The sequence below is a fragment of the Miniopterus schreibersii genome, assembly GCF_964146895.1.
Source record: "Miniopterus schreibersii genome assembly, chromosome: 19".
Classification (NCBI taxonomy): Eukaryota; Metazoa; Chordata; class Mammalia; order Chiroptera; family Miniopteridae; genus Miniopterus; species Miniopterus schreibersii.
In genome coordinates this window covers 15761617-15776236 of record NC_138119.1, presented here as the reverse complement: position 1 = coordinate 15776236, position 14620 = coordinate 15761617, and the positions used below count along the sequence as shown (strand labels likewise).

General features: G+C 47.9%; 1 protein-coding gene across 3 annotated transcripts; it reads right to left on the bottom strand.

Moving 5' to 3' along the window:
- Nucleotides 1-755: 755 nt before the first annotated feature.
- On the bottom strand, nucleotides 756-13584 carry METTL13 (methyltransferase 13, eEF1A N-terminus and K55). 3 transcript variants are annotated; one of them, XM_081121543.1, is made up of 8 exons: nucleotides 13134-13584; nucleotides 11601-11900; nucleotides 9650-9841; nucleotides 8076-8271; nucleotides 7039-7206; nucleotides 4957-5172; nucleotides 2715-2846; nucleotides 756-1219 (listed from the first exon to the last, which is right to left on the bottom strand). In XM_081121543.1, exons 1-8 carry the CDS (start codon nucleotides 13284-13286, stop codon nucleotides 945-947), a joined length of 1632 nt encoding a protein of 543 aa, XP_080977669.1. In that variant the 5' UTR covers nucleotides 13287-13584; the 3' UTR covers nucleotides 756-944. The 3 variants fall into 3 exon arrangements, with proteins under 3 accessions (XP_080977669.1, XP_080977668.1, XP_080977670.1); XM_081121542.1 differs by having other exon boundaries at nucleotides 9650-9849; nucleotides 11141-11900; nucleotides 13134-13578; XM_081121544.1 differs by having other exon boundaries at nucleotides 9650-9849; nucleotides 13134-13553.
- Nucleotides 13585-14620: the final 1036 nt, after the last annotated feature.

Here is a 14620-nt window from a genome sequence, read left to right as displayed (position 1 = left end):
CATTGGTCTCTCCCCAGTCTTTGGAGACACACACAGCCAACCTGCCTCCTTCCAGACCCCCAGTATTTCAACATTTTTAAGACGAATATCCTCACCCCTGACTGCCTCTTCCCACCTCCAAAGCCTTCTCCCCAGCAGACATGCCTAATGCCTTGGACTACTCCTCCTAAGACACAGCTGAAGCATCACTTAGAAAAATCCCTGGACCATGTTAACTTTGATTACTAATCCATGTTTCCTGGCCATTCTTGAACATCTTTACATCCTCCACAGGTCTTTGTGCTGGGTCTGGCATATAGCTGTCATTCAATAAATGTGAGTCCCCTAAGTCTGACACACAGTCATGGGGCCAGTTACATCTACTCGCTCCTCTGAGAAGGGGGCAATGCCCTAGGCTGCAAAGTTTGGGTAGCTGAGAAAAGCTGTTACACAGTGGAGTGGATTAGCAGGTTCTTAAACCTTGGGAGCATGCCAGGGGCACATCCATGTGCAGGAAGACAAAGGACCATTCTCTCAAATCTGTCCCCCGTCTATGGAGAGCCCACTCTGTTCAGTGTGTTGGCTAGAATTGAGATCATTCCCATTGAACTGACAGAAGGGTAAGCAAAGGCAAACCAGAATCATAGCAGACTGTCTCCAGTCCTAAGGAGCTTGGTGCTCACTCACTAAGGCATCTGTTGGGGGCTCCAGCACGGAATTCTACTCAAGGACACGGTATAGGAAGCAAAGGCAATCAACCCAGTGGTACTGAAGAGGACAGGACGGGAAAAACACTTTTATTTTCCCAGCTCTTCAGACAACCTCACCAGGCTGAAGGTCGCATGCAGTTGAGTATGAAACCAAGAAAAATATGAGGCCTAAAAGGTACTGTGTGTTCTATTTTGTCGATCTCTGGCAGGTCGGGAGCCCAACGTCAGTCTGGCAGGAGGCTACAAGACCAGCGATCACACAATCTTCACAGTCTTGAGCATATCGGACAGGACATACGTGACATCCCAACCCCTCCCTGGCTTCCGCAGGGTCTGCTCCAAGGCCTGGGCCATTTCCAAGAGCTCTGACGTGGCAAGTTTCAGCTCGGGGTGCAGCTGACAGAACAGAATCTCGTTCACTTCTCCCTCAATGCGCCGGACATACAGGAGGGGGAACACCGCCTTGAGCCCATCCAGCACTGAGTCCTTGAGCCCCAAGTCTCGGCACACAAGGTTGAGGATAAAGACACCTGTAGGGCGGGGAAGGAGAGTCAGAATCACGCACCTCAGGTGACATGTGGAGACAAGGTTCAGCTCTGAGGAAAACACCAATTCCTGCCCCAGGGAGGCTTGGGGACTGAGAAAGCACCAATGGCGGCGGCGGCGGCAGCAAGTTTGCGGAGAACACACAGCAGACAAAGGCAGAGCAGGAAAAGCATGGGAAATGTGTGAATTAGAGAGAATGTCAGCCCAATTTCTTGCTCTCCTGTGTTGCTAACCAATGATTTTATCATTCTCCATGCCTCAGTTTCCCAAAGAATCACTTTGAGAAAGAACTTACTAATAACCCCAAGAAATAATGTACCAACACCACAGGGATGTTATGTTCTTGACATACACCACACCTTATTTACTAGCCAGGGATGGCCAAGCTCATCTTGTGGCAGTTAAGGTTCTAAATCAACTCTGTTCACCACCACACCTTATACCAAATCAAAACATGGGACCTGCGGACACATGACTCAGAGCCCCAGCCTTCTCAAGGACCTGGGCTGGAGCCCCAGCTGTTATCTTGTGTCACTGTGGCAAGTCTCTTTACCTCAGTTTCCTCCTCATATGAAATGGGCTGCTATCAAGGCGAGGTAACATGCAGCCTCGTCTGGGGCACATGGGAAGAATGTGACTGGGAGCTAGCATTGCCCTGCTGGTGGGGGTGTGAATGACTATAAGCACTTTGTAAAACCACGCAGCAGCTGAGCGCACGTTTCACCTCTGATCCAGCGATTACAACTCTACGTATACACCCAACAGACTTGCCAACATTTCACTAAAAGGCATCGCTAGAATGTTAATGGCAGCGATACTATAAAAGTGCCCAGCAGGAAACAGCCCACATACCAAGAGCAGAGGGGGAGACTGAGAGCTACAGTCAAACCATGACACTACACAGCAATGGAAGGAGCAACAGAAATGCAATACTGAGTCCCACAAGCATCGCCCTGAGTGAAAGAAAACAGACACTTAAAGACTACATTCTATATGATTCCATTTATATAAAGAACAAAAATGGGCAAGACCAAGGTGTGCTGGTAGAAGTTGGGACAGTGGTTATCCATAAGAGGTGGACTTCTGGGGTGCTGGGAATGCTGTGTGTTTGGTGCTAAGTGGGCATCTTCAAAGGAAGGAAATCAATCAAGCTATACATTTATGATATGTGCATTTTTCATTATAAAGAAAAAAATGTTGGTCTGGCCTCTGTGACTCAGTGGTTGAGTGTCAACTTATGAACCAGGAGGTCACAGTTCGATTCTCGGTGAGGGCATATGCCTGGGGTTTCAGCTCGATCCCCAGTCGGGGGCATTCAGGACGCAGTCGATCAATGACTCTCTCTCATCATTAATGTTTCTATTTCTCCCTCTCCCTCTCCTTCCTCTCTCTGAAATCAATAAAAACATTAAAAAAAGAAAAAGAAAAAAATCTTGAAGGAATCATCCACCTTCCCTTCCCAACCTTTCGTTCTCATACCTTCAGGAGTCAAGATGCTCTTGACCTTCTGCAGGAAGGGCTGGTCCACAAACGCTGGGGGTGGACAGCTCATTCCCACTGTTGGGTCCTTACTGTCCACATCGAACATTATAACATCGTAATGAGGCCGTGCTGGGAACGAAAAGCAAACAAGTTTTTGTCTTTGCTGGATAAAATAATGCCATTTACATTCCTACTTCCAGTCTCTCCTGTGACCTGGGGTGGGTGCAGGTGGCTCAGCCTGAAGGATGACAGGGAGGATGTGCCTGTTAAGGGCACTGACATCACCATCCAGGGGAGTCATCACCAGGGTTCTGCTGTGAGGACCCTACATTAAAGACAGGGCGTTCGTTGGTCTCATCTTCTGGAGTCCATCCTGCAGGGTAATTACTTGGGTAAGAGTCTGTCTATCCCAGCGGCTGTCAACCCTGGCAGAACACTCAAGTCACCATGAGAAGCTTCTAAACCCAGGCTTTCTTGACCGACTGACTTAAAAACCCCGCGGAGGCAGGGAATAGATGGGAGGGGAGATGGGAAGCCTGGCACTTTTCTTCAGCTCCTCAGGTAATTCTCAATGCAGTCAGAGTTGGGAGCCATGGATCTGGACAAGCAGCTGTCTACACCTTTAAGGACTGACCCAGCAAATGGTAATGTTCACTTATGTCTGGAAACAACATATGCTGCCTCCTAAGAGAACATGTTCTAAATTAAAGTGAGTGTATCTTTTCTAGCTACTTGAACAATAACTGGCTCAAGAAATAAATAATTTTGCTAAATGGGTGGAAAAGGACTGATGACAAACATATAATTACTATAATGTTAACAATCGTTTTACAAGGAGAAGGCCTGCCATGCTACTGGCTTGTTTTTAGCAAACTTTGAGACTATAATAATAGTTCAATAATTAATATTTACTTGGCTACAGCATGCCCATCACTCTTCACAGCATATATCTGATTGTGGTTTCTTAGAGCACAGACTATGTTGGCTCATCAAAGTCCAAGGATAACCATGGCCCACAGTTGCAGCCTGGAGCCCCTCCAATAATTTGAAAGGCTGTGGTGGTTAGAGATCATGGCCAGGTCTGTTCATATTGTGGCCTGAATACCTACAATGTGCCTGGCACTGTTTTAAGTGCTTCACATGTATTAGCTATCTTGGGCCTGAGCCCCTAGAATGGCTCCAGCCTCAGAGAGGGAACCTGTGAAACTCTAAGATGGTTAAGTTTAGTTTGCAATTAAAATAAGGCAGCATCTGTCCATCCCAGCACCAAAAATACTCATCCTAGCACCAAAATGTCATTCTGGTTCGCGACACCCTTATGGAAGAGATTCTGGTCCAGTGAGAACCAGAGTATCTGTTACAGAACGAGCAGACCAAGAAGGGGGCCTGTGCTCCCCAGGTTCACTTAGGACTGAACCAACGTGACTTCTCCCTGAGGGACTCAGGCTCCAGAAAGCATCAGTCACCAGCAGCCTATCTATAAAGCTGCAGAAGGATCAAGGGAACTCCTGCAGAACATGAATAGGACTTTTATTCTAAGTCTGGGATATGAATTGTTAGAGCAAAATGGAACCTTAAATCCAGCAGCTACAGGGCTGTCAGATTCCCACTGAGAAGCATCTGCCTCAGGTCTTCCCAGACTTGGTGGCATTTGGAGTCAGATAATTCACTGTCACCAGTGGCTGTCCTGTGCACTGCAGGAGATTTAGCAGCATCCTTGGTCTCTCCAACTAGATGCCAGAAGCACCACTACCCAATGCTTATGACAACCAACAACGTCTGCAGACATTGCCAAATGTCCAAGATCTGGAACCAGTAGTAGGCATGAATGCTGTTTTGCTCCATTTCTGGCTTCACCTCCAGCTGATTTAGAAAAAAACACCTCCTGACACATACCTCAACTGTTCTTGCTCTTTCCTCACCCCACTACAGACTTGAAGTTTCTTAGGATGGTGAGGTGGCAGCAAGGTTGCAGGGTCAAAAGAGAAGCCCCACTGTCTGTTAGCACCATCAGAGCAGGAAACAGTCCATATTACTTGCTAGACCCGTCCCTAGCACAGAGCTGAGCATATGGTTGGCATCTGTAGCTACTGAAAAGATATGTCAACAAATAAACAGGTGAAAGACCAGGATGGTGCTGATGCCGCTTTCTTAGAGATGGATTCTAGAGGCCCTCTCAGGCCTGACAACCTTGGATCAATCTTCCCTTGACACTCCTCAAATTCTCTGATAGTCATACCTTCTCTTCTGGCCAGGCTGGTAATATAGTCCAGGCCATCTGCAATGTGGACCTTCATCCGGTCGCTCTGGGAGAAGCCGAACCACTGGGTGGCCACTTCCAACATAGACGGGTCGATCTCCACAGCCTCGATGTGGGACTTTGGGAAATGATCGTGGACAAAGAGGGGGAGGCTGCCTCCACCCAGGCCTACCACTAACAGTGCCAGTGGGGTCTCTGTAATACAGGAAGAAAGCATCGTTTTACCATTTGCTCACTGCAAAGTTTGGTACCAGCCTCAAAAGGGCAAAAGAGGGAGTCAGATTGTTGGCTCTGCCCAGGGGATATAAGATTTAGGGACTGGCCTCCCTGTCTCATCCCAGAAATTTAGGAGTTAACTTGACATCTGAAAACTCAACTCTGGCTCACAATCCTTCCCTTACCAGATCCACTCTTCAAAATGGGGGGGTCAATGGCCTACATGATTCATGATCACAAGGCATTGGATTTGATGCCCTCTGCCCAGCTTTCCTCTCACAGGCCATGCTGCCCTCTCAGACACATCAACCAGGCGAGGGCAATCCACCCAAGTCCCAGAAATCACAGGGAAACAAAGATTCAAATCCTGGACCTAAGCACAGAGACACCAAGGTAACCGTGGGGGGATGGAAGGAAGACAAGAAACAAGAATCAGCAAGAGGAGACAGGCCCTAAGGCTTAAATGTAAGAAATGAGCCTCTAGGGACATAGATCGATGCCAAGATGGGCCAAAGTACAAGGTGTTGCCACCAGACACACAGGGACTTTGGGTAAAGACGGTTCAAATGCAGACGGGAACCAGAACGCTTGCACTACTGTGGTCAGATCCCAGCCTGTCATTAGTGAGAAGGCTATGACTACACTACCAGTGATAAGGATTTTGTTGTTGTTGTTGTTTAAATATATCTTTATTGATTTCAGAGAGAGGAAGGGAGGGGAGAGAGAGAGAGAGATAGAAACATCAATGATGAAAGAATTGTGATTGATCAGCTGACCCCTGCACACCCCCCAACTGGGGATCGAGCCCGCAACCCGGGCATGTGCCCTGACAGGAAATCCAACTACGATCTCCTGGATCCTAGGTCGATGTTCAACTGCTGAGCCATGCTCGGCCAAGTGGGTTATTTTTTTTAATTAGAAATTCAAGATAGAGTCAAATAATGCTTTACTGAAAAGTCAAAAATGCTCCTTAAGTGCAAAGGCATTTCTCTGGAGACATGGTTTTTATTTTATTTTATAATGTTTTTACTGATTTTAGAGAGAGGAAAGGAGAGGGAAAGAGAGAGAAACATTGATGTGTGAGAGACTTGTTGATTGGCTGTCTCCTGCATGAACCCCACTGGGGATCAAGCCCACAACCCAGGCATGTGTCCTGACTGGAAACAGAACCGGCAACCTTTTGGTGCACAGGACAATGCCCAACCAACTGAGGCACATGGGCCAGGGCCCAGAAACACACGGTTTTTTTGTTTATTTTTTGTTTTTTTAAATATATCTTTATTGATTTCAGGGAGAGGGAGAGAGAGAGATAGAAACAGCAATGAGAGTGTCATTGATCAGCTGCCTCTTGCACACCCCCCACTGGGGACCAAGCCCACAACCCAGGTATGTGCCCTGACCAGAAACTGAACCACAATCTCCTGGATCCTAGGTCGATGCTCAACCACTGAGCCACGCCCAGCTGGGCCAGAAACATGGTTTCTAAAGGCTCCGCCTGGTTACGTGGATATATACGTGAGAATTCATCAAGCTGAACAGCTGAAGATCTATGTATGTACTTTACCTATCTCACTGAATGTACTGCACACCTTAATTTTTAAAATAAATGAGTGGAAGAAAAATGTTTAGACGCTGACACATAGTCATTTCAACATTACAACCTCAGTTTGAGGAAAAAGTTACTTGGGTGTTCATTAACTTAGAAGCCGGTTGGGAATAAGAAAGATAGGAATGTCTATGCTTTTGCCAGTTTGTAATCATGCCTCTTAAACTACAAGCAACTACTTTGGTTAGTTCTATCCTCTCATATGCTCCTCACTGTGGGAAGTAGTGACACCCCCTTACCTAGGAGCAGCTCGGGGTTTCTCAGCAAGGCCAGGCCGGCGATCATGGCTTTGTGGTGTTCACAGCACAGGTAGCTCTTATCGATGGACTGCCCTGGGGTTGCAGGGGGCTCCTCTGGAGAACCAGCTGGCCGCTGCTTCTTCCTGTCCTTTTTCCGCTTCTTCTGGGCTAAATGAGAAAGACAATGAAGTCCTATGCTTAGCACACTAGTCCTCAGAGAGCAAGACACCAGGGGCAGTGAGCTGCAGCTGACTCAATCTCACTCACAAACCCAAGCATTAAATATGCGAGAATTTTAACTGATTACATGTCAGAGAAGGAAAGTGGCAAAGACACATCCCAAAGCCTGGGAAAACTCAACTTAGTAGTCCTGGTACCTCTCTGCTGAGAAATACAAGGCCACTAACAGGATCTTCATAAATTCTTGTAGGGATGGACTTACATTACTAATTACCTCCTCTATGCCAATTACTATCCTAGGGTTTTTACTCTTTTAGCTCCTAGAACAACCCTCTAATTCCAACTACTGGCAGATAGAACACCTGAGAATCTGAAGATTAATAATTAGGGCCAGAATCAGTAGGTGGTGCAGTCTGGATTTGAACCTGGGACTACCTGTCTCCAATGCCTATCACCTTTCCACTGTACCACACAGACAGTAGAAATGGCACACTTTACAGAGCCCTGTTGAATTAGTACACAGACGTATATGGAGCAATTTGTAAAGCAGGTGGCCTTTAAACTGAAGACACAGAAGCGATGATCATATTTACCTGGTAAACCATCATCCCTGCTCCTTATCATTTCACAGCCAAGCTGGCTCAAGAACAGAACACACAACTCTGTTCCATTTATGGCCACTCATACTCCATGAGCCCAGATGGTAAGAGGATAACCCACAGAGCCATGTGCCTCTGGTCACAGGTACCCAGGTCTGGCCTATGTCTCGGTCACACTCCCAGGTCCTTCTGACCACCTCAAATCAAGAGTCCATGCTGTGTCCATGTGGGTACTCCACCATGCCTCTGACATCTCACCTCTGTGAGACACATCCTTCAGCAACCTGGCTTCTGATTGCACCACGTTCCTGTTGCTGAGGAAGATGAGCCGTCGGAAGTAGCGCTTGTCATCCCCCTGCACATCCTCGATGACGTAGTCGCCACTCAAGGGGCTGCAGTCTTGGTGCTGAACGGTCCGCACCCCAATGTCCCCACCCACAGACAGGAAGGGCACCTGAAGGTACAGCAGAGATGTGGTCAAACCACCAGCTCAATTAAGAAATATGAGAAAGCAAAATCCCTTCCCCTGTTTGTATCTGAGGAATCCATGTCAAGGACCTGGGCAGTAGAACTCTCAAGATGTGCCATTCTATTGAAGTTCCTCTCTGGGGCCTTTGGCTTGATTTTAAAAGGTTTAATTCACCTTTCTGAAACTAACTGATCCCCCAAACCGTTAGTGAAATGCAGTTGGTTCTCCCCAAGAAAAATGAGTTTCTCAAGAGTAATCCTCAAAAGCACTTTCAACAGTCCAGGGCAATCAAAGTCAGAGAGAACCCTCAGGAAGGGACTTTAATTACAAGAAAAGGAATCTGAATGGGGATGGATAATGAAATCCAAGGGAAAGCACCCGCTCCAAATGTGGAGAAATCCTTCCCTTCCCTCAGCTCCTCTCATCCTTTTCAACCATTATGCTAAACAGGAGAGAAAAACTATGAGAAAAACGTGTTTCTCCCCTAAACTTTTCCCTTTCCCTTCCCAGTTTTTACATCTATTTCTTTTTGAAGACCTATATGAGTATTTAATAATCACCCAGGATTCCTGACTTTGCAGAGACATAGGCATAGGTGCAAGAAGACCACAAATCACCTCCCACAGGAGCTGGGTCTCTCTGATGAGACCCAATCTGCCAGAAAGACTCAAACATTCATCCATAAGCACAAGTCACCCTAGTGGGCAGAACCCAGAGCCTGTTCTTCTTTTCAGATCTGTTACTACAGCACCCAGCCTCCAGGTACCTTGGCTTCCCCCTCCTTACTATAAAGTCTTTGCAATACAGGCACCTATCAATTACTCTGCCTTGTGACCAGGATGGCAAAAGACAGACCATGCCAACTGATAATTCTGTATCACCACTATGGCAAAAAACCTTCAGTTTCCTTCCCAGTAAAACACCAGACCAGCAACGCTAGTATCCTGAAAATATCCATTCTACCCTCAGATAATGACGGCTCCAACAAGCAAAGGGGCCAAAAAAGTCCTGTGAAAAAGTGGGGAAATAGACACACAGTCCGAGCCATTAGCAGAATAAAGAGCTGGAGCCTGGAAGGCGGACAGCATCTCCTTCAGGCCGTCTCTGCGGAGTCTGAGAAGACCCCCCAACCCCCCAGACCCAGAAGCTCCGGTGGATCTCAGTAAGGGCAACTGCTTGCCCTCCTCGCACTGCCTGGGGCAAGGGAACGTGATTTATGCCCACTTAGCTCTTAGCTGCTGACATGCCTTCCAGGAGCTGGCTAGGGTCACAGACCCTGCCCTAGCTCCTTCCAGGACACCTCTGACTTTCTGGTTAAAATGACTTCAGAGACCTGTGAAAACTGTTGCCAGGGCTTTGTTACCTTCTGTTGGGCAGGCATCCCGGCTGGGGCCAACTCCATGACTCTGGGGGACAGCTCGGCCTGGATGCTGTCCATGCCTTCATACTGCTGACCTCGGTGAAGGGCCACTGTGATCAGCCTCTTGAAGCCGGCGCTGGCCGCCAGCTGCTTCCGGCCCTCCTCCATGCCAAAGAGCCACTCAGTCTCCCGACCCTGGGGGACTGGAAACAGGCACCTGGTGACAAGGAGTCCCGGGGATGAGTGTTCAAGCCCACTACCAATATGACCACATGGCAGAGAGCCAGGCCCTGCCCAGGCCCAGCATCCCTTCCAAATGTGACCCACTAAGGGGTTATGATTCCATGGAGCACAAGGCCCAGAGCACAGCCACCATCAGATACGGGGCAGACCAAGGGGGAATAAGAAGTGTGAGCACACATGCAAGGGGAGGCAGGTACCCGGTGCAAGAAAAAAAATAGTAATAATACTAACGCTTATTACATGCCAGGTATTATTCAACGCAGTTTACAAACAGAAATAAATCAAATCCTCACAACAGCCCAGAATGCAGGCAGTATTATTATTCCCATTGTATAAATAAGGAAATTAAGACACAGAATTTACATTATTTGCCCAAGTTCACATAGCTAATACAGCAAAACTGAGACTCAAACCCAGGCAGTCCAGCCCCAGACTCCACGCTCACGTCCAGGACACTGTTTGTTCCCAGGTACAGGAGGACTATGGACTACTTGGAAAAATGGCTTGGTTGTCAGGAAACAAGTGACCAGCATGACCATATCGACTTTCTAAAATTTTCTACTTTTGAAAGCATTTCCTCACATTCTCTCCTTTGATTGTTATTAATGTAAATCTGGTATCATTTACCCCTTTCAATAATGAGGCTAATGCTCACAAAGCAATTATCACATGCCAGGCACCCTGCTAAGAGCTTTTACACTTCTCACAACTACATGAGGTAGTTACGGCCTCACTTTACGGATGAGGAAGCTGAGGCACAGAAAGCAAATATCATGTCCAATGTGACATCACCAAGATGTGACTGGGACAGAACTGGAACCCAAATAATCTGGTTCCAGAGCTGACTTTTTTAGCCACTGCTCTGTACTGTCTAAATTCAGCAGAGAAACTACCCCAGGTCCCACAGCTCGTAGGCTAAAGAGCTGAGACTCGACTGCTCCCACTACTCCACGTTACACAGTAACTACCATCTCTAAGTGTGTGACTTGCCTAAATGTATCTGTATTACTTCTCTCCTCCCTACCAACTCCATTCTCCTGCTTCACCAAGCCTCTGCAATGGAAGATGAGAAGAAATAAGCTTCAAATCTAAGCAGGTAGCTGGAGAGCTGCTACTGTCCCTTCCTGGTGCCTTGGTTAGTATAACCTCTGAAAGTACCACCCCTGCAAGATGAAACCAGCCAAGGCATGCCCATCCACCAATGCCCCAGCCCAGCCCCTCCAGGGAAGAGAGGGACCAATCCCAACTCACTGATGAAAATGGCAAAATGATTGTCCCGCGATGGTTTCACAGTGGGGCTGTCCACCACGTGGAGTGTGTAGCGTGGTTCCCCCGTGTCCCCATTGCACAAGTCCAGGGACACACTCCCCAGCCCGGCCTTGCGGTACAGCTGGCTGCACAGCCAGGCATACTGCTGACGCTCCCGCACCGCCTCAGCCAGCCGCTCGGCATTCTCCAGCCGCACAGGCTTGCCCTGCTCCTGAGCACACAGCTCAAGGATCTGAAGGGCAGAGCCAGGGATTGGCCTGAACTTGGTCATGATGAAGGCAAAGACAGGCAGGGGGAATCGAGGCTCTGCTTCCAACACCTGGTCCTGGCTGCTGGCCACCTGATGCACCCTGACCATCCACCCCTCCCGGGAGAAGTGACCCACTGCTTTCTTCAGGACGTGAGCCTGAGCCAGGGAGATGCAGAGGTAGCGACCGCCCACCTGCAGGACACGGCCAACCTCAGCCAGCATCCTGTCCACCTGTTGCAGGGTCTTCTCCTCCTCATCTGTCAGGACAGCATCCAGGGTGCCCTTGTCCAACACCACCTGGAACGAGGCATCAGGAAACTCCATCTGTGTCATGTCCATCTTCAAGAAGCTCATCTGGGGCCGTCGGCTGGCATTGCGTTCCTTCATTTGCTTGATGACGACCTCACTAATGTCAATGTTCACGATATCCTGATAGCCCACATCATACAGCTGCTCACTGAGCTCTGAGTTACCGCACCCAATCACCAGCACCTGGGGGGAAAACCGACATGATGGAGGTGACCAAGGCAAAGGAACGAGCTTCACATGCGTGGAGGAATCAGGTTTTGCCTTGTTGTTGCATGTTTTCAGAAGGGGGAGATGCTATTGTCACAGGAGAGAACATCATTACAGAGTTGATTCTAGGCTCCATCTGAAACACTGCTGGTTAGAGAACTCACTAATGAAAACCACATTCAGTGACAAAACTTCAAGTTATGTGAAAATAGGCTTTCCATATTGCAGAAACAAACTAATCATGGTTGTTCTTTTCTCTGAACCCAGCATTTATTACTCAAGAATTGATAGGAAGTCAGATAAGCCAAATGCAGTAAGTAGTTACAGTTGAAATCTCCTAATCGTTTTACTGTTGAAAACCTAGTTCTGGCATAATCCTATTCCACTCATACCTTTGGTTCCTCGTCATGATATTCTGGTATTTTCTGAAGCCAAACTTAAAAACAGGTTGTTGCCTCCCGCTCTGTGGAGCAACTTCCCATTGATCTTTCAAAACTGTGCCCTGATGTCACCATCTCTGGAAAAACATGATACACACAATGAGAAGTGCATCAGCTGTGGAGCTAGATGGGCCACAGTTCAAATTCCCATGTGACCACTTACTACGTGTATGATCTTAGGCAAGAAAATGGCTCTCAGAGCCTCAGACTCCCCATCTGTAGAATGTGTGCACCACCACTCACCTCACAGAGTTTATTATAAGAATTCAACTACCAAATGAACACACACACACTACCCTGCACAAAGCTTGCCACTTAAAGCATCCTTAAAGCTTTCTCTCCTCCTTCCCTCCCTACCTCCAGTACAAAGCCACCTCTGTCAAACCTCCTATTAACCACTTTTGACTTCTGGATTGTGCCCAGGGTTTATATCTTAATGCTCTTGTAGCTGAAGGGCTGAGCACACTGCCAGAAATGCAGTGGGCCCAGCAACAACTGTTTGATAACAGATTCGTGTAGCAGTAGAGCCACGCTGGTGCCTTCTCCACAAAGATGCACAGAGACAGAGGTGCACACTCTCTCCTCTAGGAGACCATATCTAGGTTGGGCTACTAAAATAAGTGATTCTTCCAGTGGGGTTATTCATTGGAGGATGAGCTGCGGGTGGGAAGTCTTTTATCTCAAAACCTTTAAAAGAATATTTGTAATTGCCTTTCAGTCAGTTCCCACCTTCCCGAACACACACACACGGCTGCCAGGCCGCGCTTACCTTTTCCCGGGGCTTGATGTACTTGTGCAGCACCCCACACAGCTCCAGGTAAGTTCCATACCACTCAAAAGCTTTCTTTCCGCGCTGCTGGAAGAACTTCTCCCAATAGTCAACGGAGCCAAACTCCTTGGAGCTCTTCGGTAAGAGATTCATATTCCCACACCGGAGCTGCGTCTTCAAGACTGTCCCACCCCCGGTAAGGGAGGTATCCACGGCGGGGCTTACCCCACGCTGCCTACGGGACACTTCAGTGGGATTTCTTTCCACGGACAAGCAGCCACATTGATTTTTCTCCACGCAAAACCCAAAGGAAGGGCCCTTACATGCAAACCGCACGCGAGAGGCACTGAACCTAACACACGCTCAACCTCCACCCCGCGCCGACATCTCTTGCCTACATGCGGAGCGCCTCACTTTCTCAGAGCTTGAGTTCAGAACCGGCATCATATCCGGGTGCTAGGCTTCGCGATTGGTCGGCCGCGCAGACCATCAAGGCATCTCATTGGTCACTGATTTTCATTCCTTGCACCTCATTGGCTGAGACAGGCTCGCCTCAAGCAGGAGCCTAGCGTTTATTTACGTGAGGCGGGAGAAGGCGGGCCCGAGGGTCGGAGCGGAAGTGGCCGCTGCCGGAAACCCCAGGCTGGGGTCCCCGGGTGACAGTGGGCTTCCGGGGTTCTGTGTACCCTTCGTTGCCAGTTTTGATCATGAGCCACACAGGGTCTGAGCACTCATAATTGAGGCAAAACTCCAGTTCATCAAAAAGAAATAAAAAGTTATGTGACTGAGTGAATCCAGCCAGGCCTCCTCTGAGTATGAGATTTGGTTCCCAGGATTGTCTTAACTCAGTAGTTTCCTGCTATGTCATGTGGACATCTGCAGGCACACCAGTTTCCTGACACACATAGACTGCTAGGCAGTTACACCCACTTTTATGGGGAAAGCTAAGGGCATAGCACAAATGGCAAGTTGTTTGCCTTTAGTCAACGGAGCCAGTGGGCAATAACAGTTTGAAATTAAAAAGCCAGGGAAGATGAGGGAATGTTGCCAAGGGCAATGGCCTGTGCCTGTTGCATTGGACTTCTACACGAGGTCGTCTACAAGGTCCCTTTTTGATCATGACTTTGTTTTCTGCACCCTGGGTACTGGGGAAGATTACAATGTTTTCTCCATCATTTAATTATAAGCTTCAGTTCCTTTGCAGGAAAAGGGAGGGCGGGGAACCTGCAAAGCAAGTTGTTTTTCTCCTAAATTCTAGCACGGGACACATCTACCACGAACATCTCATGCATCCCATTTGATTGTATGTTCTCTATCCTAGGCCCATAGCAAAATATTTTTCTGCCACCAAAAAGAAGTTTAAAACAGCATTTAATAAATAAAAATCATTTAGGTGCTCCACCCAAGATACAACTTCAATTTCTTGCTAAAGATAGTAATATATCGAAGTGAATAAATGCATCCATCAGATATGTGACAGGTATTCT